Source organism: Hyaena hyaena, unplaced genomic scaffold (assembly GCF_003009895.1).
Source record: "Hyaena hyaena isolate Hyena2069 unplaced genomic scaffold, ASM300989v1 scaffold_414, whole genome shotgun sequence".
NCBI classification, from domain to species: Eukaryota; Metazoa; Chordata; class Mammalia; order Carnivora; family Hyaenidae; genus Hyaena; species Hyaena hyaena.
This window is the reverse complement of record NW_024081044.1, coordinates 1,306,240-1,332,168: the sequence shown is the minus strand read 5'-3', so window position 1 is coordinate 1,332,168 and position 25,929 is coordinate 1,306,240. Positions and strand designations below refer to the sequence as shown.

Genomic DNA, 25,929 nt, shown 5'->3' with positions numbered 1-25,929 from the left:
TGGGGGCGGCCAAAAATCGACCGGTGTCGGGACACGAGGCGGCCCCCGCGCACCTCGCCTGTGCGTCCGCGGGAGGCCGTGCAGACCGGCCGCCGCGCCGGGGCCAGCGGACGGGAGTTTGCGGCCGGGAGAGAACATGGAGATGTCATGGGCGCGACAGAGCCTGGCGGGGATACCGGCAGCGTGTGTGTGTGGACCGCAACGTTGTCTGTGCGCGCGTGTGTGTGAGTGAGTGAGGGAGAGAGGGAGTGAGAGAGAGAGAGAGAGAGAGAGAGAATAGGTGTGTGCTCAGGCTCTGGGTGCCTCTGTCCCTGGCTGCTGAGGCTGAGATGGGAGCGGGCGGCTGGCTGGGCTGCTGGTGGCTCCCGACCACACTTTCCTAGAACAATCACAGGAGAAAATCGTCGCGGGAGGGGGGAGGAGGAGGAGGAGGAGGCGGCGGCGGCGATTTTTCTTGTGCCCCCCTTCTAACGCTTCTTTTCTCCTTTTCTCTTTCCCCCTCGCCCCGTCTTCCCCTCCTCCCGTCCCCCCTCGCCCCGCATGCTCCCGGCTTGCCGCCTGCAGGATGAGTTCCACCCGTTCATCGAGGCGCTGCTGCCTCACGTCCGCGCCTTCTCCTACACCTGGTTCAACCTGCAGGCGCGGAAGCGCAAGTACTTCAAGAAGCACGAGAAGCGGATGTCGAAGGACGAGGAGCGGGCGGTGAAGGACGAGCTGCTGGGCGAGAAGCCCGAGATCAAGCAGAAGTGGGCCTCCCGGCTGCTGGCCAAGCTGCGCAAAGACATCCGGCCTGAGTTCCGAGAGGACTTCGTGCTGACCATCACGGGCAAGAAGCCCCCCTGCTGCGTGCTCTCCAACCCCGACCAGAAGGGCAAGATCCGGCGGATTGACTGCCTGCGCCAGGCCGACAAGGTGTGGCGGCTGGACCTGGTCATGGTGATTTTGTTTAAGGGGATCCCCCTGGAAAGTACTGATGGGGAGCGGCTCTACAAGTCGCCCCAGTGCTCGAACCCCGGCCTCTGCGTCCAGCCACATCACATTGGAGTCACAATCAAAGAACTGGATCTTTATCTGGCTTACTTTGTCCACACTCCAGGTAGGTGGCTTTCAATCCCCCCCCTCCCCCGCAGCCCCCATTTCATTTCACTCGCTGGCGTTTGTTTTGTTTATTGCTCCTCTTCTTTTCGAAGGATACACGCAATAGGCCTCACTGGCGCGCTCGGCCTGCCCAGGGCGGCGGTGTGTCCGGTGTTCCCTTTACCTTCTTCTGTTTCCCTCCACGCTCTCGCTCTCTCTTCTTCCTACTTCGCTCCCTTGCCCCGTTACCGGCGGGACTGCCCGTACACCTCCCTCTTTGGAGCACTCACCTTACCCCAAAGGCGATGCAGGTCTCAGGACTGGGGCCAGGCTGCCCCGGAATTACCCGCAATGGTGAGAGTTGGTGATGAACGCCACCGCACGTGTACAGAAATCGCTCATTGCCCAGATTTAAAATGAGTCAGAAGAGGCATTGGGAACCAGGTGCCGGCTTGCCTGCGGCTTCCCCGCGAGTCCTGGGGAAAAGCGGGATTTGGCACAAGCGGGGTGGGCAGCAGTTCGGTGGAGAGAGGGGCGTGTAAAACCCCGGGTTATGAGCCAGGATGAAAAGGAAAGAGGCGAGGAGGCAGAGGAGGGCAGATTCTGGGGCCCAGATGCCCGGGCGGGAGCCGGTTGGACTGGGATTGGGATTTGGCCGTCGGTGAGCAGGAAAGTCATTTGACTTCATAGAGAGTGGAAAGGAGCATGAGATTCCTTGCGCTCTCCCCTCCGAGCAGGGAGACCCCAGGACGGATGCCCATGGTCCCCCCCTCCACTGCTGGGGAGCGGAGAGGCAGTCTCCAGCACAGGCATGTCGGGGAGTGGCGGGGCTGCGGCAGTGGTCTGAAAGGAGCTAACAATCCCCAAACTCTGCAAATTCCCCTTTTCCTTTTGTGTTTCAAGTAGTCCCAGTTCTCCGCGTTGCTTTTCCAGTTCTGCCCGGCATTTTGGGTCCGGGCGGTTCAGTTCTCTTCCTCTGTGCCTTCCCCCCACCCTTTCCCTTTTTATAATTTCTTTCCGCTTTTGTTTTCTTACAAATTGAAACAGAGATGGCTGGTTAATTTTTAGCCTCCACTCAGCTACGCCCAATTTACTGCCGCCTTTGAAACCTAAACGGGCGGCACTCTGTGATTAAGCAAGGCAGAAGTGTGTTTACATTATGCGCAACCAACTTGTAATGAGAGGGCTACCAAACCTTTTTCTCTCTGTGTGTGTGTGTGTGTGTGTGTGTGTGTTTTTCCTTTCCACTATTCCGGTATTTTTTTCCCCCTTGTTTCCCTTCTTTTTCTCTTTATGCAAATGTAACAGAATGTGGCTTAACTTCAACTCTAGTGAATGTTCTCTCCCGCAAGTGTGTGTGTGTGTGTGTGTGTGTGTGTGTATGTGTGTGTGTGTTTCTTCGTCTTCCTTCCTGTTCATTCATAAAAAAGAAAAGCAACTCACTTTTCTGCTGTGGTCACTCCCTTGCCTGTTTGGGAAGTTGGGAGGAGTGGTGTGACTTAATCCAGAAATGAAATTTGGGGGAACTTTTAGCATTGCGGCGGGAAAGTAACTTTGACTAGGATTAGCATGGAGGGTTTCTATGCTGGCAAACTTGGGGGACTGGACGAGAAGGTGGTATCTGAGCCCTCTCCCCTTACTTACATCCTCTCTCATTCTGAGTGGTGGCTTTGATAGTTTGGTGGAGGGAGCAGACACCTTCCCCTCTTCCCCGCCCCTGCAGTCATTCGTCCCTTCATGGATCTTTCTAGGCTTGCATCTGGCCCTGTGTCACTATTGTGACCCCTCATGATGAATGACCAACTGCCAGTCCTCTCCGTTCGTCCTTTTTCTTTCTGGAAATGAGACTAAAAAAGAAAACATTTTAAAGTTATCCTCTCATTCTCTGTCTTCTACAGCAAGTCAGAGAGGGGAGGGTATGTGCACCTGGGTGGGGGGGCTTGGAGCCTTGGGTTTGTGTCTGTCAGAGAGACCTTCTGCAAGGGGATTCTGCCCCTTCTGGTGTTAGAACTCGGGCCACTGAGATGGAGATCAGTGCTCACCCCTCTCTGGCTTCCTCCTACCCTGCTCTCTAGCTAGATCCCTGTTGCCGAGCTGTTTCCCTGCGCTCTTTTATTTTAGGCCAGATTCTTGCCGGCTGCCAGCACGGGGCTGAGGTAAGCGTGTGTGAGGAAGGAGACTGTTTCTGGCCGGCCTCCTGGCTCCTGGACCAACCGGGCAGGTGTCGTGAGAAAGGAGGCATCCCCGCCCACCCCCCAGCTACGATGAGATCATTTGCCCGGGAATATGAGTGAATTCATGCCCCATCGAGTGCGGCCGCAGCCATTTCTGTCCCGGCTGAGGTCCAGTTCCTTGACAAAAGCGGAGTGGAGAACCGAGGTCATTTCAAAATAATTCATCTACACTCTAGCTCCCAGGCCTCCAGATAGTTTCAAGGAAGGTAGGATTTCTTGCTGGGATTGCTCTAGTTCACACGTGCCTCCCTGGAGGAGTAGGGGTGAGTCGGTGCAGCATGGGCCGCCGGCGGGCCTTGGGTAGATGATCTCAAGACTCTGAAGAGCAGGCCCAGTCTTCTCCCCAAGCTGCCCCAGTTGGCTAGAAAATGTCTGCTCCTGGCTGAGCTCCCCGAAACTATCGGTCTGACAGTACAGCCTTCTCCTGCCCCTGCCCCCCACCCTACCCCTGGACATGCTCAGCAGGGTGCCACTTGCTCCTTCCTCCCTGTATAAACCAGGAGTCGGGGCTAGGGTGGCAATGACTGAGACAAGAGTTACTTTGGATTCTCTAAAAGAAGTAAGTTTCTCTCCTTAAGACTGGGCTGAAGGACCCAATCTAGGCCGAGCTGGTGGTGCTGGATTTGGCAACAAGCGAACTAGACATGGTGGTAAGCATGGAGGCCTTGCTTTACCTCCAAGTGCCACCATCATCTGTGGCCCTCGTGTGCTCTTGTTTTGCCCCATGTGATGCTTCACGAGGTGGCATGGTTGGAGAGGGAATAAAGGACGTGTGTGTGTGTGTGTGTGTGTGTGATGTCAGGAGCTCCGCTCCAAAGCATGAGGTCCAAAAGACCAGCTGGGGTGTGTTACGGTCTCCTTGAGGATGGCCTTCTGCTGGGAAGGAGTCTTGCCATGTGTTTGTCCCATTCAGGAGGGGAGGTAGAGGCAGAGTGGGGTCAGCGAACCCTACCATGCAACCCCGCAGCCATTCACCCTTCCATCCAAAGAGGTTGCCCTCAGGCCGGTGGTTGGAGACACAGGGGAGCGTGGGGCTGGGAGGCCGCTGCTTGTCCGTGAGGAAGAATGGCTGAGCTGGTCCAGAAGTGCTGCTAGACTCCTTCCAAAGCTTCCGCAGGGCCCCGAATGTGATCTGGTATCTTCGGACCTGCCCCAACCTAGGCTTCGGTCCTAGAAAATAGAAAAATCTGGGGCGCTCGTCTGGCTCAGCCTATACAGCATGTGACTCTTGATCTTGGGGTGGTGCGTCGGAGCCCACAACAGAGTGTGGAGATTACTTAACAATTAAAAAAAGTCCGAAAGTAATAAAATGCTTTACTGAATGGAAATGTCAGCTTCTCCCCATCAGATTGCTCTGACAGGCCCGAGTCGAAGCCTGTGAAGCCTGGGTCCTCGGGTGGTGATTCTTTCCTTTATCTCGGCTTGTTCATGGTGGAGAAGTTCACATGTAGAAGGAGCCCCCGTCGCCGGTGCTGGTAGTTGCCGACTTACATCCACTCTCCACGCATCCACACCCGCCACTGCCCACCCACGCTGGGTTGTTTAGAAGAAAATCCAGGCATTGTAGCTTTCCGTCTGTAAATATATCTGTGCACATCTCTGAGGATAAGGAGCCTTGAAGGATGTAACTGCACTATCACCAGCATACCTAAAAGTAATCAACAGTTTCCTTAGCTTGGTCAGCCTCGCCAGTGTTCCCATTTCCCTAATTATCTCCCAATTTTGTTAGTCTGGGTCAGGATCAGAATCAGAATCAGGTGCACACAGGGGCGCCTTGCTGGCTCAGTCAGTAGAGCATGAGACTCTTGATCTCGGGGCCATGAGTTCAGGCCCCATGCTGGGCGTAGAGCTTACTTAAAAAAAAAGAAAAAGAAAATCAGGTGCATGTCTTGGTTTATTTTCTGGCAGTTTTGGGGTTGCTGCTGTTGAAGGAAGTGGGTCGTTTGTCCTGTAGGACTTTCTCCATCTCGACTCTGCAGGCAGTGCTCCCCTGGGTTGCTCATGCGATGCTCTGAAAGGAGATTCTGCCTCCCTCCTCACCTCCAGGTCCTGGGACGGCTGGACCTTACCTGTCACAGGAGATGGATTAGCACCTAAGGATTTGTCTGAGTGCACTTTTTCAAGTGCATAGTCACCCGCCTGAGGTGTAAGAGTCCCCTGGTTTTGCTCTCCGCTTCAGAGCTCGGGGCTCTGAGTGCTGGTTTTCGGGTCCGTGGGAGGACTTCTCATCTGGGCCCTTCCGAGGTGGCAGAGGGCATCGTTCGGCCATGTTAGCCCTGCCAAGATGCAGCTGAGGCCAGCAATGCCCCTGCACCTTTGCTGGACACTCGGCCCGTCTGGTGGCTCTGGTGGCAGTGCGTGGGGGGGACCACAGCAGCGCCAGCCGCCTTCTTGGAGGACTGACCCCTAGCATGGCCTCTGTACCACCTCACCCACTGCCTCTTTCTTCAAGGCCCAGAAATGCCACCGGTCTGCGTCTCTGCAGCACCATCTGGTAGCAGGGCTGGCCTAGACTGCAGGGCCCGGGAACCAGATTCATGGGATCAGCAAGAGGTACGGCTCATCTTTTAACCCAGTATAAGGTCCCCTTTAGGACATCCTGGAGGAGACGTCACTGTTATTCAAAGGTCAACTTCGGTCACTGTAAAATTCTTGTTTGTCCAACCCGGAGAATGGTTAGAGGGCTGAGACCAGCACATAGCGGGCAAGTGGCGCGTCGCTGCTGCTGCACTTGCTGTTGTTATGATTTCATGAGCCCAAGGCTGCCTCCCCGTCACCTTTACCTGTCAGTCTTATTTCTGTTACGGGACGACTCGGGTGAGAGCTAAGTGTTCTGTAACACGGCAGCCTTTCAGATGCTGAAGCCTGCTCTCATGGTTCCTTTCCACCCTTCTCCCCAGGCAGCTGTCCTTTCTCCAGGCCAAACGTTGCCAGTCCCTCCCGCCTCCCGCATTGGATGCAGCTCCTCGAGCCCTTGCCATTTTGGTCACCACTTCCTGGAGGCCCTCTTAAACTGGAGCATTTGGTATGGAACGCAGAGACTCCAGGCGCGATCAGGTCCCACGACAGCTACGGGCTTTGCAGGGCCTTCCAGCTACGAAATGCGTGGGGCCTGGCGCAGAATGAAAGCGTGGGGCTCCTAGTTCAGAACGATCAGGGATTGCAGTGCGACAACAGTGAGAGCATTAAAACCGGGCATGGGGCGTGTGTGACTGTCCAGGCTGCATACCCGGGACGCTGGCCCGGGCCGCCCGTGCTCTGTGAACAGGACATGGGGTGCCTTGCTGGGTGGGACGGAAGGGTGGCGGGGCTCAGGCTAGCCTCAAGAAGGGGATGTGACCCCAAAGAGGAGATCAGAAATGCCCAGTCAGGTGACCTGTTGCCCCTGGGCCTGGGCCAGTCCTTTGGCTTGGCCTCGTTCTAGGACTCCCCTGACCATCTGCTCATGTCACCTTTGTCCGTAGCCTGTCTGCCCGACCAGTCGGGGCCACGCTGGTCACGATGCACAGGGGTTCTTGGTGGAGTGCTCACTCTGCTGGCCCAGTTGGAAGCTGTAGCTCAAGGAAAAAAAGGATCACCCTCGTGTGAGCTTGAACCCGCAGCGTGTGGGCTATGAGTAAGCCAGAGGGGACCTGGACGCCCTGAGCATGGTGACCAGCTGTACCCCCCCCCCACCAGAGGAAACGGGGCCGCTCTGCAGCAGGAGGGCTGGGGTACAGACATGCTGAAGGACTTCCCAAGGATTCAGCTTACTTCCTGGCACTGCCAAAGGGTGGTCGAATTTCCTTTATTCATGAGATATGCACTTGGTGAACCTCCTGTGAGTGAGGCCCTTCTAAGAATGGGAGACTCCTGCATTCGGCTGGCAGGGTTTGGGTGAAGGTCTCATGGTGGCTTCCAGAAGATGCGGGCCCGCAGGCGCTGAGTGTGCGGTGATCTGTGCTGGAGGGGAGGGAAGACCCGTTAGAGCTTCACCAGGGGCCGTGAAGAGGGAGGCAGGGCCCATCTCTGCCACTTTCTAGTGATGCAGAGGACTGGGGTGTCGAGGAAGGGCTGGCCAGAGGGGTGGGGGGGCCGTGCCACGGTCCCCCTCTGTTCTGGTGGCCCGCAGCAGCTGCGCAGAGAGGGCACAGCTGAGCATCCCCTTTTCTGCCCAGGGGAGAGGGTGGCTCCCTCCCCACCCCTTTTTCTCTCTGCCCCATCAGTCCCACCCCCCACCCCTGTCTCAGGAGCTGCCACGCTTCAGTTATTTTATCCTTCAGTGTCCGATTCAGAAGTCCTTTCAAAGGCCCCAGCCGTGTCAGCGCGGTGCTCGCACAAAAGGCCTCTTTGATTTCTTGTTTGTTTTCATTTGCCAGTGGAGGGGGAGGGGGCTGGAGAGAAAGAGCTTCTGGGTTTTAAAATTTTTATTTGGGTTGCTTCATTCTCACAGGGGTCGGTTCCCTGGAACTCCTTTCTGAGTTGGGGGCTCGAGGCGATGGGCGGTCTTCTGAGGAGAGGGCTGACGCAGGAAGTGGGGGCTGCTCCCACCAAGCATGAGGCGGTAGTTGGGGGGGGGGGCGTCGGGATGTAGTCGTTGGTTCACCTCGGGCCTGTGCTAGGCCAGAGGGTGGGAAGGATCAGGTTAGAACCCACTGCCAGGGTAGGGAAAGGCCTGACGTGCCCGGGACCGAAGTACATTCCCCTAGTAGCCGTGTCCGTGTCGGAGCCTTTGTCACAGCTGTAGGATTTGAGTAGTCCTGAACCTTGACTTTGCCGTTTTCCCTTTATTGTCCCAGATTCCACTGTGTCCCTCTTGGTTGAACGGGAAGGGAGTGGGGGGTCCTTCTAGCATGCGCACTCCTTGGAAATTCTAAGCGTCTTCAAATACAGGCTGGGCTCCCTACTCTCTGTCAGGGCATGAAGTAAAGGGGTGACAGGTCTACCCAGCAGCCTGGCTGCCCCGTTGCCCGAGGCCTGGGACAAGCCCCTGTCTTCCGAGGCTTGCTCTCCCCGCCTCACCCCCCTTACCTCTTGTCTCTCCATGATGGTTTGTGCGACGCGGCAGCGCGGGTGCCCCTCCCGGACCACAAGGCCCAGTGGCTCACGGAGGACTTTGAGGACAGGGAGCTGAGGCCGAAAGGGGACGGGGGAGGGGGGTGTCCCTCGCCAGCAGTTGGGGACTGGAGGCACCCAGAGCGATGCCCGTCGGGGTGCCTACTTTAAGCACACGTGGGTGCGTCCCAACATGCAGTACGAAGAGGGGCAGCGGGTTGTCGTGCCTGTGTGGAGGCCCGACTGCTGCGGCTCAGGAAGGGACGCCGGAGAGTGAGTCTCGGGCAGGTGGTCACGGGCGTCAGCAACAGGGAAGCGTGCCCACTGGGTGAGGGGGCTCCGCGGGGCCTGGCTGGCAGACGGGAGGAGGAGGCTGGGGGGCTGAGAGATAGATAAATATAGCTGATGGCATTTCTGATGATAGGTTTTTCTTGGCACCAAGGGCACCGTGGAAAACAGCACGACGAACGCCGGCCCCACAGGCCGCCGTCGCCATTTTAAGCATGTTTGAGCCGAGGGGTTGCTGGCGTTAGAAGAGGGTCCCAGCAGGCGGAGGGGCTGCGGCAGGCGGGGCTGAGGCAGGGACGTTTGGCTGGACTGAGCCTCACCCCCTGGGTGCCTGTGTTTTTACTTTGTCCGGATGGCTATCTAATAACTGATTTTCTGGCCCTCTGGGGATTAAAAAATATGTTTTCGGGTTGCTCTTTGTGAGCTTGTCTCCCAAGTGACTTGTCCCCTGTCCAACCACTTCGGCCTGTCCCTTGGTGTGTCTGTGAGGGGGTGCGCTATCTCTTCTCCTCACTTTTGATGTCTTAGTGATGACCTGGCACGCCACTGCCACCAGGTCAGGGACATTGTTTGCTGTTGTGTGGGGGACATCCAGTAACTTAAGGGGTACCCGTTTCTTCAGGCTCCCAACAACTTCTTGTTCCTGTCGTCGCAGGAGGGGGCAAGCCCCTGCTCTCCGTCCCCTTCTTTAATTCCATTTTTCCCATCGAAGGCCCTGTGCGGCTGAGGTATCGCGCTGAGTCCTGTCTATGTGTTAATCACCCAAATTGTCACACCGATTCTGATTTTGGATCTGTGCTCCTGGCTGCCTGTGTTTGTGCTCAGGTGACACACGGCGGTCTCTGTGTGCCGTGGGGGATCAGTGAATCAGACCCGGGGGCCGGGGAGTCTTCCTGGAAGATGCCCTGTTTGAACCACATCTTGAAAGACAGTGAGGAATCAGCTCGTTTTTGTCAGCTGGCTGAGCCTTTTCGGCCGCCGGAGCTGGTTCTCTTCTCACGATGGTTGAGTGATACAGCAGGGCAGGAATTATTATCCCTGCTTTACAGAGAAGGGAACCCAAGTACAGAGACGTCATGGTGCTGAGGCCACACGATGAGTTTCCAGCAGAAGGACCCCAAGATCCGGGTCACTGAGCACCTCAGCTGCCACCTGTGGGCCTCGCTGCTCCTTGAACTCCGTAGGGATGGCTGTGGCCTTGGCAGAGTCTCAGAGGAGAAGGCTGTGCGGGTCCCCATGGTCTCCGTTGCTCTCTGGGAGCTGAGCCCGCGGGGCTGGAGCCTAGCCTATGGCTCAGCTCAAGGGCTCCCCCAGCTGCTGAGCATGTGGGGTGGAGACAGTGATCGGGCACCTGGCCTGTCCTTGACACTGGCCTCCCCACCAGCTGGCCCCCTGCCTCTGACCTGAGAGGCAGCATGACACGGGTTGGGCCCACTGAATGCCTCCACCCTGCTGTGGCCAGCTCGGCTTCTTGGCACCTCTCCCTGGAGTGTGGGGCAGGGCAGGTAGAGTGGGCAGGAAGTCCAGGCCTGGGGCCAGGCCGCGCGGCTGGATCTTGGGATCCTTGATCCTTGCTCTGTCACGCCCTTTTCCTGGGAGTCTGCTTGGAACTGAAGTTTGAAATAAAATGAATGTAATTATCCCAATTAACCAGATGATTGCTGGAAGTTTTGCAGTCATCAGCTCCGCATTGGCTTTTACACCCCTTCACATAAACTCTCACGCTCACCCCTTTCTTAAAGTCTGAAAACTTTGGATCTGTGTCCATAAAAACTCTCCCAGCACGTGGAGGGGTTGGGTTGTAGGAGACGCTAGCCCACGCTCGAGATGTTCCCGTTTCCGCGCCTGGTAGGATAGGAACGTGACCTCTTAACCACTGGTAACAGCTCGTGTAGAGCAGAGTTCTCCCACCATGGCACTCTGGGCACTGGGGCCACACGGCTCTGCGTCGTGGAGACTGTCCCGTGCGCCGCGGGGTGGTAGCAACATCTCTGGCCTCGACCTGCTAGATGGCAGTCGCAACGCTCCACCCCGGTGTGACAGCCGAAATCCTCAGGACATTTCCATGGGGAGAGAATTGCCCCAGCCGAGAGCCTCCGGCCTAGAGCACGCGGAGAGATTGGGGCAGGACGCTGCCTGCCTCTACCTCCTGCCTCTCCCGTCAGTCGCGCAGCCACAGAACCTCTGAGCCGCGGCCGGTTCCCTACGTGTTCTGTGCCATTTTCCCTTTCTGGGGAGCGGGACCCGGGGCTGAAGCCCTCTGCGGCCTCCTCTCCCTCCCGGGAATCATGAGCCCATCTAAGAGCCTTCTACCGAACATGCCTCCTGAAGCCTCGTGTCGCGGTCTCTCTGCGTGCCGAGGCCACCAATCCGGGGACCAGAAGTCTGCTCTTCAGCTGACCCCGGCCTGGGTGGTGAGCCAGCGGTTCCGTCAGGCCCGTCCCAGACCCCGGAGAGCGGCAGGCGTTTGTGTCTGCGGCGTGGGATGCACACCAGAAGTGTCGCCTGAGCCTCACCACGACTCTTTTTAAGTGATGTATTTGATTTTTTTTTTTATTACAGTAGTAAAACATTCTTTCTAAAAAATTCAAACAATAGAGAAATGAAAGAGACAGACAAGCTCCCCAAATAACCTTTCTGAGCCAGAGAGAAATTCGCCTCTCAGGTCTGTGTAAGTTCTTCTAATTTTTTTTCATTAATTCATATATGAAGTAACTTTTAAACATGGAGATATCTATTCTTTTTTTTTTTAATGTTTTTATTTTTTTATTTCTAGGAGAGAGAGAGAGACAGCATGAGCAGGGGAGGGTCAGAGAGAGAGGGAGTCACAGACTGAAACAGGCTCCAGGCTCTGAGCTGGCAGTCAGTACAGAGCCCGACGCGGGGCTTGAACCCCCGAACCGTGAGGTCATGACCTAAGCGAAAGTCAGATGCTTAACCAACTAAGCCACCCAGGCGCTCCTGGAGATATCTATTCTAAGAGCAGATGGCATGTTTGGGCTAATTGCATTGGGTCCAGGGAGTGCCACTGTGGACTTGATCTTAACTTTTCCCATTCCCTGCCCGTTCCAGCCGTGTCCCCATCACCTCAGGTGCAGAGCCGCTATCTCCGTCCTCTTTGGCCCTCCTCCCCCCCGTGACAGTTTCTGCTTGTCCTTCCTGGGAACAGGATGACCAGCAGAATGGCCGCTGGGGTCTAAGCAGCCAGGATCCTGCTGTGGCATCTCTGAGGCAGTGTGGCAGGGATGGTGGAAGTCAGGGCCCCGGCCCTGGTCCCTGCTGACCCCTCCCTCCCCCGCCAGAGGCCCAGCCACCATGGGACTTGGGGTGTGGCAGGGGTGCTGAGGGAGGGCGGGGCAGATGAGAAGTGGCCTGCTTGGCTGTGCCCTGCTTGGCCCCGGCCTCTCCTCTCTGGAGCCAGCTTCCCAGCTCTTTCCTGGAGGCCCAGAGTGATCCTCTGTGTGGGGTAGGCTCTTCAACTAGCCTGGCACCCTAGAGGCTTTTCTGGACCCTCCAGCCTCCTTCCAGGGTTGGCGGTGGCTGCTGCGTTTTTCCTTTCTTAATATGGGGTGAAATGTCCCTCGGCCTTCCAGGATTTATCCCATCATAATTCTTTGTGTTGGGCTTAAAGGTAAGGCAGAGAGGCGAGTGTGCTCCCCAGGCCAGGGGCAGGGACAGGACTGGATGGAATCTGGAGAGAGCTTTGCAGCTGGGTCAGCTGGTCTAGGGGAAGCTGCAAATGACAGCCGGGAGTAGGGTGACACCTGGTGACTCTTCTGGGCTGGGCAGAGCGTGCAGAGAGATCAGGAGATCCCTGGAGGTGGCCTGCAGGAGGCTGACTGAGTGCAGCCTTTCAGAAGTGTGTCCTTATTATATCCCCATTAGTGCATAATTATTATATAATGGGTGTTATTGCATAATGGCAGTTATATAACACGTGGCCCAGAATACGGGGTGTGTGTGTGTGTGTGTGTGTGTGTAATAAGTGTATATTCTCTGGCTATAAATAGCTGCCAGCCTTGCACTGAATCTGTGGTCACACCAGAGGCACCTTATAAATACCCAGCAGTGGGCTATAAATTTCTGAGTGGTGACGTAGGCAGACATGGTACCTAGTTAGGAGGTGGTGGGAGGGACCTGCAGCCCCACCCGGCCACATGACATCATTGTTTCCATAGTAATAAGAACGCTCCCTGGGGGACCAAGCAAAGAGAGGCCTTTAAAAGGAGGATACAAGTGGATAGAAAGCTGGGGGGGCTGTGCTTTGCCTGAGGCTGACCAGTGACCGGGTGGGATCCCCTGCGCAGGAGGGCTACAGGGGTGAGACGGGCCATCCACCCGCAGGTGTTCAACCAGCACCGGGGCAGGAGACTCCATTTTCCTTCGTCTCTTCTTTAGAGGGTCTGGGGGGGGGTTTCCCTCCTCGTGTGCGGCAGGTGGTGCCGACTCTGCTGCCTGTTAGGGAAAACAGGAGAACGGGGGAGCCACGTGGTCTCTCTTCATCCTCCCCTCTCCTGGGTGACCTCTTCATGGCTCTGGGGCCACTTGCTGAAGGGGAGTTGACCGTGGGCACACCGGAGCTCTGCACCCCAGTCAAGTCCTCCCCAGGGCGGGGCTGCTTCCCCTACCCGACATTTTAGGCCAGTTTTGGCCTTAGTAACATAAAAAATATGTGAGCAATTTGGAGTGCATCTCAGGGAGCCTCGTGGAAATCACGGCACTGGGAGATGGCCCCCCGGGGAAGAAAGAGGAGACTAGGATAATGTTTGGCCCCAGGAGAAGCTATGGGGTGGTATGTAATCTGTTCGGGTGTATGAGACGGAGTTCCCTAGTTTCGTGTTGGGTGGGGAAGAGCTCCTCTTTGCATTCCGGAGGGTAGAGGAAGAAATCCGCCTGTTGGCTGGGGTGGGATTGAGGTTGGCTGGGAGGAAGGAAGGGTGAGTGACCAACTTGTCACAGTATGACCAGTAGATTTCTGGTGTCAGCACTCAAAGCCGCTTGTCCCAGGAAATCCCTTTGTCCCTTGCAAACCAGGATGGCTGGTCACCGCAGAACAGTGGCTTTCCACCAGGGGCGACTTTGCCCGCCAGGAGCAAGTGTCCAGGGACACTTTCGGTTGTCACAACCAGGGGAGGATGCTGTTGGCATCTTGTAAGTTGAGGCCAGTGCACAGGGTGGTCCTTCAACGAGGAGTCGTCTGGCTCCAAATGTCATTAGTGGTGAGACCGAGAAGCCCTGTGTTGGGGGGCAGGGTGAGCAGAGCCTCTGTGTCCCCCTGCACCTCCGCTGCATCTGCTAGCAGAGAGCCCCTTACCCCACCTCCTCGTCGCATTTCTTGGGGCCCTATTTTTTTGTGCTTTGATTGGTTATGTGTAGGGTTCCAGGGCCCGGAGCCTTTTTCTAGGGAATCTAGGGGCTTCTGAGAGGGTCCTTCCCCCTCTCAGAGCTTGGAGCTCCTGCAGCTAAGACAGTGCTGGGTGTGAGGGCTGCTCGGCAGCCTGGTGCTGGTGTGGGGCTTCTGCCCATTATTAAAAGATAATAAAAATGGAGGAATCACTAAATACCAATCCCTTATTGCCTACCAAAGGATTTCCGGGAGGCACAACCTGCCTGCTTCCCTCGCCTTTCGGGCAAATGCTTCCTGTGTAGACCTGAGCAGACTACCGTGGCGGCCGGCCGAGCCCTGGGGGTCCCCTGGGCATACAGTTCCAGGGCAAGGACTTGTTGCCCTGAAAACCCACTCCCAGACTCAGCAACTAGCGCAGGACTCTGCCTCTCAAAGAGACCTTACAAATGGAACAGATGAGGGAGCTGAACCCTATTCTGGCAGGTGGAGCTCACAGAAATCTGGTTTACCTCGTGTCATGTGTAGCAGATTACATTCCGCATTCGTGCGTGAAACGTAATCATCAGAGTATAGCGCTTTCTCCCTCACCTGTGTCTTGTGCCTGTTTAGTTTACTGCCTGGCTGTGGTCTGCTTGGCGCCCTCTGGCCCTGATCACATGCATGGTGTGGCCAGTCGGGTCATTGTTTCGGCCGGGAAGGGGCCCACAGACGACGGCCAGTATGGTGGTTCAGTGGGCCAGTCTGCACCGGGGAGCTGGCCAGCGAAGGAGGATCAGCTGGGCTGCAGGCTGCCCCGTATGTGTGTTGAGCTCAACTTTTGAGTTTGGAATTGGGATCGAGATAGCTAATGAGCAGGGACTGGGGGGCAGGGCCCACAAGTCTGTAAGCAAGGCCCGGCCTGCCGCGCCAAGGGGAACTCTGCGGGGAGCAGTGCTGGCTTCAAGCACAAAGGCCACTGCTCCGTGGAGCCGTAATCTTCAGGGCATTGCCAGCCCGAGAATATGGCCAAACGAGAGGCCCCTGCCCCGAGGATGGGCCAGATTTCTCTCACTTATTTATGGTATTGTGGCTTATAAAGTGGGCCCGGCACACGGATCTCTGGGCACAGTTTCAAATACAAGCATTTCTTTTAAATTAAACAACACATGCACTCTCTCTGTCTCTGTCTCTCTGTCTCTGTCTCTCTGTCTCTCTCTCTCTGACACACATACACACACACACCCACCACCCACCCTGGTCTGTGTAAGCCGTGCTGCTACCCAGGAGCGTTCGGCCACATGGGTCAGTAACTGAGGATGATGGTTCTGAAGCCACCATTTAATATTAGATTCTGCAACTCAGAGATTCATTAATATAATTACTGCGATGCCAGCCTGGCTTGGCAAGGTCTCTTGAATTGTGTTCCTCTCCAACAAGACACTCTGGCTGCAGGGCTGCCCCTGGTGTGCCAGAGCCCCACTCGCTGGCTTGTGCCCTGTGGGCAGGGACGTGCGTTGGCCTCCTCCGCATGCCCTCTCTGGGAGAGGCCGGCGGTCCTGTGGTGGCCAGTCCTGCCTTGATGTGTCTCCTCAGGAGACAGGTGCCCCTGGAGAGTCCGCGGCAGAAGCCAGTGGTCGGCGGGGCGAGGCCCTGTCTGAATGCAGGTTTGACCCGGGCTCGGCTGCTGTCCAGGTAGTTTTGCTTCCCTGTGACACTTTGCACTCCTTTTGTGGGTTTTTCTCGTGAGGCTGGAATCTTGGAGCGAGGGCTGTGTTTTATCTGCCTTTGCATCTGTCTCTTGCCCAGTGTATAGTTTTGTGCAACCCCCAAACCCACTTTGAATACTGAATTACCTTCAGATGGGAAGTAGCCTACTGCCAGTCCTCAAGATGACACAAAGGCACGGAATGGCATAAAATCAAAAAAGGGACTGACGAAGGAAGGGACTGAGGGCAGGTGGCTGGTGTGCTAAGTAGCCATCATGAGGGAGAATTCTGATGGGTGAGGAGCGGTAGAAGCTTCTGGAGGGCTGGAAGGACTGTGGCAGGCAAGTGAGAAGCTGTGGGTTAATGGGTTGAAAGGGATTTGGTTTCTCAAAAAATATATGGGTTGTTTTGCTTTTTGGCCATTTAGGTGTCAGGAAGATAGAGAAAGAGCAGCCCTCTTCCTGCCGCTGGCCGTATGTTAGAGGGGCCCTCTGGGTGGGCCACCAGCCCCAGTTCCGCCGGCCTCCACCCTCTGGCCTTCCCGCTGTCTCTGGCTGGGCCCGTGAGACCACGGGGGCGGGGGGCTTGCGGCCTTGCAGCAAGCACATGGTCCCCCCCGCCCCCCCTGGATCCGTAGCCTCTGCAGAGGCAGCCTCACGCCGGGGTAGGATCTCCTCCCCGCACCCCCCCATCAGATCCTGTCCCTGCTGCTGACCTGCTAGGTGCCCCGTGGCCTAGGCCGGGAGGCTGCAGACCGAGCCTCCGAGCATCCACTCGCATGGAGCTCGGCATTGGGATCCTTTGCCTTTTGCTCTCCCCCTTTCCCCTCTCCTCTTTCCCCGGAAGCCCTGGCCTCCAGGCCCCTCATGCGGAGGCAGACTCATGGCTGCTCTTCCAGCCCGTCTTTCCGGGGGACCCTTCGGGCCCCGGCCTCCCCGGGGTTGAAGATGGCCGCCGTCCCCCAGCTGGTACCTGTGCTCCCGGCTCTGGTGGCTGGATTTGGTTCTCAACAATAAATTATTAAAGGAATGTGAACAGCGTGTTTCTCGCGCACTGGCACACGCGCGGCCACCTTTCCGGGCCAATCCCAACGTCTGTTCCGCCGCTGCTGCCCCTTTGCTCATCTCAGAACTTAGAGTCGGTCCCGGTAGTCTTTGAGGTACTTCCCAGCTCTCCCCTGTCCACCTTAAGTCTTGCCAGCCAGCCGCTTCCTCCTTTCCCTGCACCTCTTTCCTCAGCCACCCCCCCCCCCCCCCCCCCCCCCCCCCCCCCCCCCCCCCCCCCCCCCCCTCCCCCCCCCCCCCCCCGCCCCGCCACAGCCCTCCTGGAGACCACTTTCCCTTCCAGAGTCCCCCTTGTCTCATAGAAGAGTGGCCCCTGCCCAGTCTCAGGAGTGCAGCCTGTGGGGGGGGGGGGCGAGCCGTGGTGTGACAGGGGTGTAGGGGTGTCACGCTCCTCCTTGCTCTTTGTTGTTTGGCCTGAGTCCACCTGAGCATGACAGTTTGACGTGAACACCGATGGGCCCGCCGCGCCGGGCTTTCCTGTTGCCTCATTCTGTTCTTCTACGACGTGGTTGGGGGAGTCACATACGCAGAGTCTCTCATCCGTCCACTGTTTTTTTTTTTTTTAAAAAAAAAAAGGCATTTCCCTGATTATAAGACTAGTGCACATTCATCACAAAAACACCAAATAAGCACAAAGTCTAGAGGGGGTCAAATATTATCACGATTCTACCACTTAAATAGTCACTATTAACTTTCTGTTGCATTTTTTGTACCTATTTGTGCACATATTTTATTTTTAAAAAATTGTGGAGTTTACAGTATAATCACTTTTAGGTGCTACTTTTAAAATTTAACACCTCTGTGTACTCTACCATATCACAGTTTTTCAAAAACTAATTTTTGGTGGTTTAGCATCTTTCCTTAGCTGCATTTCCCTTCATTTTCAACATTTCTATGAATTCTATCCTCTTTTCATTTTGGAAATGAGAAATTACCTTTTATTTATTTATTAAAAAAATTTTTTAATAGTTTATTTTTGAGACAGAGAGAGACAGAGCATGAGCAGGGGAGGGGTAGAGAGAGAGAGGGAGACACAGAATCTGAAACAGGCTCCAGGCTCTGAGCTGTCAGCACAGAGCCTGATGGGGGACTCGAACCCACAAACCATGAGATCATGCCCTGAGCTGAAGTCGGACACTTAACCGACTGAGCCACCCAGGCGCCCCTGAGAAATTACCTTTTATTATTAATGTAATAGATGCTTGTTTTTTTAAAGTTATTTATTTATTTTGAGAGAAAGAGAGAGCAAGCAGGTGTGTGCAGGGGAGGGGCAGAGAGAGGGAGAGACAGAATTCCAAGCAGACTCTGCTGTCCGTGCAGAGCCCAGTATGGGGCTCGAACTCATGAACTGTGAAATCATGACCTGAGCCAAGATCAAGAGTCGGGTGTTGGGACGCCTGGGTGGCTCAGTCAATTTAAGTGTTTGACTCTGGCTCAGGTCATGATCTTACGGTTCATGAGTGAGATTGGGGTTGTGAGTTCAAGCCCCACGTGAGGTATAGAGATTACTTAAGTGAATAAAACTTAAAAAACAGTACAAACATGCTTTTTAAACGGTTGCCTGAGACTTCCCCATGGACGACACGTGAGGATTTTTCTTCCCACAGCCTCAGCTATACCCTGTTCATGCCACCGAGATCCCTAGAAGGACACTACCATCATTTACACACATGACACACCCCTCATGTATATATTACATCAGGATGTCTTTTTTTTTTAAAAAAATTAATATAATCTACCCTGTAGTGTGGGGCTCGAACTCACAGCCCCAAGATCAAGAGTCGTAGCCCCTACCAGCCCTCCCGTCCCTATCGTAGAGGTCTGTCTGTTGTATCAGCTCACATGTCCCCAAAAGACATGTGCTGTCGTCTGCTTAAGAGCTGATCTCAGACGTGACCCCCGGACATGTCTGTGTGAGCACTACTGGCAGGGGAGGGGTCCTCTGGGCCCTGGCGTGGCGGTATCCGTTCTCTCGGGCGGGAAACTAGCAGGGGAGCCCCGGGATTGCCTGGAAGTGAGCAGGTGCTGGACACAGCATCGGAATGGCGGCAGCCCTCAGCGCCACTGCCAGGGGCAGGCCCACAGTGGCACGAGCAAGTGCCTTGAGAGCTCTGCTGCTGGGGCCCAGGGCCTGCCCGGGGAGGTGCCTCCCTCCTATGACTTGCAGGGGAGGCTAAGGAGGGGGGGGGCGAGTCCCTCACTCCGGGCTCTGGGCTCTATGTTCGCGCGCGCGCACGCGCACACACACATACACCCTGTGTCCCAAAGGTGGCACTCCACCCCCCCCAACGGCCACACAGCCCCTTGTGCCCTACCCAGGAGCCAGGATGCCAGGACTGCCTCCTCCCCCAATGTCTAGGCAAGCTAGTGTGTGCTCTGCATGTGCACGCACATGTGTTCCCTTCACCTGGAACCCCGGCCTTGTGTCACTTTCACATCTCTGGTGACTCTAGTCCCCTACCCTTCTGCTCCGTGCTCCGTCTTGCCCCGGAACTTGACTGTCCTCAGGCCCTGCAAGGTAGGAGCCTCCTTGTGACCCCAGGGGCCCAGCAGGAGGCCTGGGAGGGGCAGCAGCGGTGGGGAGAGCCGTGGGTAGGGGGTGCCTTTCCTCCGACTTCATCCTCGCTGCAGCAGCTGTGCTGTGGCATCCCGTGCCCCCGGCGCCCGTGGCTGCGCCCCCGTGGGTGGGATGCTTGTTTATGAAACTTTGTCCGTTCTTTTCCACTGCGAGTGCTCAGCATGTGCTACCCTGTGAGTGTCTGTGCGCATGTGTCTGAGTGTCAGGAGGTGGGCGTCTGTGTATGAGTGTGGGTTGGAGTGTGTGTGTAAATGTCAGCGCGAATCACAGCGAGGGGACACGAGAGGAGATGTTGAGGGTCACCAGGTTCAAACTGTTGTTGCTCTCGTGAGGACACAGAAGCCCACGGAGGGCGCAGTTACCTGCCCCTCCCGCCCCCGCCACCCAGCGAGTAGTCCCCAGGTGGCCCAGAGGACCACAGCCAGAGGAGGACTCCGGGCCCTGAGCCCCTTTGGCCCAGAGCAAGTGTCCACAGAAGCCATGTGTGCACTTGCCGCAGTGTCAGGCCCTGCCTTGCCTGCTCGGCGGCGGAGCAGCTCCTCTCTGGGGCTCTTTGTGAACCTGCCTCGCTATTAATCTACCTGTTAGTAAAAGAGATTACAATTGCCATAATTACAGGGCGCTGTGGCTCCATCGGCAGGAGCAGGGCTGAGTGAGAGGCAAGGGGTGGGGGGAGTCCAGCCCCACAGGAAGCTGCTATTAAAAGCCCCATGTTTTGATATGGCACAGGGACAACAGCCCTTCCCGGGGGCTGGGCCGGCTCGGTGGGGGGTGGGGCTGGGTCCCCACTGCGGGCTCCAGCATGACACAGGAGGTCCATGGGGCTGAGGATGGGGAGGCCAGGACGAGGGCCCCCAGCCACTCTGACCTCACAGACCCCGTGCTGAAGGGACAAGCCCTTGGTGGCATAGAATGGAGGAGACACGGTGGCACTTGTCAGGATGGGCAGTGGCTGTCTTCTGAAGGGGCTCCACAGGCCCCCACTGATTTGTGCGGACACATGGGGGCACCTGGTCTGCGCCAGCCCAGAGCCATGTGTGCCTGCTGCTAGGCGAGGCCCCAGGTGACACAGGGGCTCTTGGTGTGTGTGTGTGCGTGTGCATGTATGTGTGTGTGTGCGTGTGCATGTATGTGCGTGTGTGTGAGAGAGAGGGAGGGAGATTCTCTCCCCAGGTGACTTCAGGCAATGTCTGGAGACCTTTAAAAAAATTTTTTTAAGGTTTATTTATTCTTGAGGGAGAGAGAGAGTGAGGAGGGGCAGAGAGAGAGGGAGACAGAGTCCTAAGCAGGACCCAGGCCCTAAGCCATCAGCACAGAGCCCGATGCGGGGCGTGGACCATAAGTCGTGATGTCATGACCTGAGCTGAAGTCAGACGCTTAACCGACTGAGCCCCCCAGGCACCCCTGGAGACAGTTTTGGTTGTCACTACCAGGGGGATTGTCCCTACTGGCATCTAGTGGGCTGAGGCCAGCCAGGGATGCTACTGACTCTCCTGCAATGGACAGTGTGGCCCCTACACCAGAGAACAATCCTTCCCCCGTGTCAGAGGCATCACAGTGGGGAACCCTGAACATAACGGAGGAAAGAAGAGGCAGTGGGTAAGTCAGGCTAGAGGAAGGCCCTGAGGACTTTCTGGTGCTACGGTTGGAGACGTGAGCAAGTCTGTCCCTGCGGGGGGCAGGTAGGAGAGAGCAGGCTCACAGGCCAACAAGCCAGCGTGTTGACCCCATGTCAGGGGACCACAGGCTGTGGACGTTCCTATCCATTTCCCTCCCTTTTCTGGCAGCAAGAGCGCGACCCGGATTGGGGCGCTTCCCCTTTCTTGCTGCCCCCTGCCCATGTCCGCATCGCTCCCTGAGGCATCTGGAAGTTAGGGGCTCGGATATTCTCCCTCAGCTGGAGTCTCACCGGGCCCTCTGGGTGGGAAGAGTTGGGAGGAGGGTGTGCACTGATGGGAAGGGCTTGCGCCCTCCTGCTGCCATCTGCGAGGACACCAGCCACACCCTGGCTTCTCCAGAAAGTGCATCTGGCCCGGCTTCTGCTCTGAGGCATGGAGCGGAGCAGGGCAGCCGCCTCACCAGGAAACCCCCCGTTCGGGGCTCCCTGGCTGGGCGCGGGAGGCCTTCCTCCACTGTTCACTCTCCCCCACGACAGGGGCACTGCCGCCCCCTCTCCACTTCTGGTTCCACTTTTTGCTTCCAACTTTGGCCCCCTCCCAGGTGCCCCTTGGGAGAGAGGACAGGGCGTTCAAACAGGAGGCACGATAGGAAGTGGGCCGTGGTGCTGGGCAAGGTGGGTGTGGGCTCTCCTTGTGAGAGGCCTGTGTGCGGAGTGGCTTCGGATGCCCCCTCAGCCCTCACGCAGCCGAGTCTCTGTTATTCCGCAGACAAAGCACTGAGATTTTCAGCTGTTGTGAATTCTGTGTTTCACACCGAGTCCCTAATAGTGGAGTCACTTTGCCTGCCCCCCCCCCTTTTTGCCTTGACAGCTCCAACCTTATAATTTTACCTTCTCCCGTCTCGTAGTTGCTCCTTTTCTTCCCTCTCCCCTTCCTGGGGCCTTTGCTGCTCATCTCTGGGAACCCCCTTTAGGAGGAATCGCTTCTGACAAGAGGGGAGGGGCTTCCTGTCAAACATTGGGAGTTGATGTTTTGTTTGGTAAAATGTCTGTAAATAGGCTGTGAGGCATTAATTCTACACAGATCCCTGTGCACTAGGGCGTCTTTTTGTGTCTGTGCACGTCTCTGTGAGTGTGAATGTCAGGAGTAGAGAGAAAGAGAAGAGGAGGAAGGAGGAGGAGAGAGGGGAGGGATCGCGGCCAAGGGTCCCGGTTCCCTTCCTTCTGGGACATTGTCTTGGCCTAAATCACAGGCCCTGATCAGGAGAGGGCCCAAGGCCCAAACCATTTAAGGGCCAAGGGGAATGTCAAAAAAGAAGCCGTTGCGTACCCTGGTGTTTGCAGGCTGGCTGTTGAGAAGGTTGGAATGGGACAGGGGGCCTTTGGGTCTAGGTATCTAGGACCCTGATGCCCTGAGAGATGGGTCATGGAGGGAACTGCTCCTCCCGCCCAGCATCAGCTGGTCACCTTAGATTCTCGGGAACAGTGTTGGTCTTCCACCCAGGAATGGGAGCCCGTTTTTCCCTGGACATGAGGCTCTCTCTTAATACAGTCTACAGAGCCCCTCCCTGTGCTTTTTATGGGCTTTAAAATTAATTTATTAATTGTCTTTTTAAAAAAGTAACCTCTACCCCTAGCCCAAGACTCAAACTCATGACCCCGAGACAAAGAGTCGCACACTCTACTGACTGACCCAACCAGGCACCTCTTGTTTTGTTTCATTTTAAAGTAAGACTTCTTGGGGCACCTGGCTGGCTCAGTCGGTAATGCATACAACTCTTGATCTTAGAGCTGAGTTCAAGCCCCACGTTGGGCCTGGAGGTTCCTCAGAAATAAAAAATAAATAAAAGAAAGTAAGACTTCTTGTTGCCTTAGATTGGCCCATTTTTAAGCTTCAGGTGGCTTACCTAGCCCAGGATTTAACTTCTGTAAACTCACTGAAGCCCCTGGTGTACTCGACTTTACTAACACAGTCACATCCGTTTTCCCACCATTAGCCTTCCAGGCCACGGAATGCTCTCTCCTTCAGCTGCTCCTCAGCTGACACCCTTGCTGAATCCATTTTGCTCTGCTCTTCCCCGGCCCTGTCAGAAAATGTCGGCTCCAACTGCACCATCTCGCCAACAAAGGTGCAGAACGATTTTGGCTGCTTCGTCCAGGAAATAAATTCTTCTTCGGTGCCAGAAACCATTGAGCGGTGCCATGTGTTGAGCTCTGGGGCCCAGCACCACGGGCAGGGCCGCTGCTCCGGGCGAGGAGGCCGAGGCATGGGATCGGGAGGCTCTGGGGAGCAGAGCCTCGCTTGCCACCCAGTCCATGTGCCTTGGTCAAGAATCCAAGGACTTGCCCCTTCCCTTCGCCTGTTCTCCCGGGCCTGGCTTTCCATCTGCGATTGCCTGTGGTCGGGTTGGGCCCTTGACCCCTGGTAACAGCACCACCCCCCGCCCTGCGGCATCCAGGCTCCTTTCATTCCAGGTACCTTGTACAGGTTCTCTTGCTCCATCTGCTTTACAAAGGTTGATTTCCCCAGGGTCCGCCCACCCTCCTCTTCCTGTAATTGATGGTGCTGTCAGTGTCACTGGGCCCCACCTCACTTAAGCCCACGACAGTCCCATGAACTAGGTGCTGTTGTAAGGACTACCTTGAGTTATGCCTGGAAGCCCCATGGACAGAAGGACCTTGCTGGGGGCCATGCACTAGGGCGCGGCAGCCAGGGGCCTGGCCCCGCCACGCACAGCTGCCCCCCGACCTCTGGTCCCCCTGGTTCATCTCAGGACTGATTTCTCCAAACCCTTCTTTCCAGCTCCCGGGCCAACAGCCAGTCAATACAGTCTCCACAGTGACCTCACGACACTCCCTGCTCCTCTCTTTTGTATCTGTTCCATGCCTGTCTTCTTTGGGGTTGTCACTAAGCACCCAAGCTTGAGAGTCCTTGCAGCCAAGTTAACGTGGCCCCACAGTGGCTCTGAAGCATCCTTGCCTCGTCACCATCGCTGTCGTTTTCCAAATTCAACTTCTTTCCTCCAAATTTGTTTTTTATTGGGATATAATTCACATAATACAAGCCACTATTTAATTTTTTTAAATTTATTTATTTTGAGGAACACGGAGACAGCATGAGTGGGGGGAGGAGAAGAGAGACAAGGGGAGAGAGAGAGAGAGAGAGAGAGAGAGAGAGAGAGAGAATCCCAAGTAAGCTCTGCACTGTCAGCACAGAGCCTGATGCAGGGCTTGAGATCACGGAACCGTGAGATCATGATCTGAGCTGAAACCAAGAGTCAGATGCTTAACTAACTAAGCCCCCCAGGCGCCCCACACACCACTATTTTTTTTTTAGGAAGAGTGCATTGGGTTTCTTTCTTTCTTTCTTTTTTGAATTTTTTCTATGTTTGTTTATTTTTTAGAGAGAGAGACAGAGCACAAGCAGGGGAGGGCAGGTAGAGAGAGAGGGAGACACAGAATGTAAGCGGGCTCCAGGTTCTGAGCTGTCAGCACAGAGCCCGATGCGGGGCTCAAACCCACTAACCATGAGATCATGACCTGAGCTGAAGTTGGACGCTCAACCGACTGAGCCACCCAGGTGCCCCCACATACCGCTACTTTAAAGTGTACAATTTAGGAAGGCCTGGGTGGCTCAGTTGGAAGAGCATGCGACTCTTGCTCTCAGGGTCATGAGTTTGAGCCTCTGAGTGTAGAGCTTACTTAAAAATAAAGTTAAAAAAATAAATAGGGTATACAATTGAGTGGCATTTAGTGCGTTCACAGTATTGTGCAGACAGCACCACTAACTCCATCACTCCCCGCAAACCCACCCCCGTCAGCAGTTTGTCCCGACTCCTCCTTCCTCCCAGGCCCTTGCAGCCACCCCTGTGTCTGTGGATGTGCCTTTTCTATCAATGGAATCATGCGTTTTGTGGCCCTGCCTGCCTGGCTTCTTTCACTGAGCATCCTGTTGTCATTCATCCGTGCTGCAGCGCGGATCAGGACTTCCGTCCTTGTTTCTGGCCAAATAATATTCCACGGTGGACCTACTGTATCTTTTAAACTCCTTCTTCTGTTGATGGACATTGTGTCCACTTTGGGGCGATTGTGAACAGTGCTGCTGTAAACATGTGTGTACAAGTAATTTACGTGGACATGATTTTATTTTGTTTTTTTATTCTCAAGTATCTACCGAGGAGGGGAATTGCTCTCTCGTAGAGTTTCGTGACCACCTTCGAATGGGCAGGTGCTGCCGTCTTAGGTGGGAACCCAGGCTCTCTCACAGTCTAGCCTCTGCCGATGGTTCCGGCGTCTCCTCTCCTCGCGCTCCCTGGCACCCCTGCAGGCTCTTCTGTGCCCGTCCTCCCCCCGGCTTCCGCTCATGGTTCTCTCCACCTACCTTCCGCCTTACCGCCTCTGTCCAAACACCTCTGTCTTTTACACCCAGCCCAGCTGTCACCTACCGTCGGTGCAGCCTTCTCCCACTCCACTCCTCGCCCTCAGAGCCTAGCCCTCCTTCAGGGGAGGCCCTGCCTTTTATCCGTGATGCACCCAGCTTCCAACTGCAGGGGGATTTGCCCAGGGCAGCGTCTCTGGCTCTGTAGTCTTGGGCATCTAGCAGGTAATAGGTGCTTGACAAACACGTTGGATTAGCGTGTCCAAACACGCTGGATTAACCATATGCACTTTCCTTGAGTGTGGCAGGTCTCTGGGTGAAGCACTGGGTGCCCCTGCAGTGTGCCTCCCATCAGGTTCTGGGCCCCGGGGTGTTAGTGTCCTCACATGTGCTTCTTCATGGCCCCATGGGAGCAATGGAAGGAGGCGTATGGGACAGGATTCCAGGAGCCGCAGAGGTGATTCTGAGGGAACCCAGCCCCCTTTAACCCAAATAGGTGAACAGCAGGTCACATGTGACCCGTTTTCTTGCTGTTCTTCGCTCCTCCTCGAAGCACCGAAGGGTTGTTTTCTCCTCCCATCCCGACCAGCCGGCTGGTCTGGAGGTGGCCCCAGAGTGGTGTCCGT

The 25,929-nt window shown here is 55.9% G+C and overlaps 1 protein-coding gene across 7 annotated transcripts in view; it reads left to right on the top strand.

Moving 5' to 3' along the window:
* The window catches only part of NFIX (nuclear factor I X), a 94,833-nt gene that overhangs the window by 27,271 nt on the left and 41,633 nt on the right, over nt 1-25,929 (top strand). For 5 of the 7 annotated variants that reach the window (XM_039252265.1, XM_039252264.1, XM_039252263.1 and 2 more), the window contains exon 2: nt 565-1,096. In XM_039252265.1, the coding sequence (XP_039108196.1) occupies nt 679-1,096 (418 nt within the window). In that variant the 5' untranslated portion in view covers nt 565-678. Of the gene's footprint in view, nt 1-540; nt 1,097-25,929 lie in introns of those variants that run through there. The other 2 variants (XM_039252262.1, XM_039252259.1) reach the window with 1 other exon arrangement.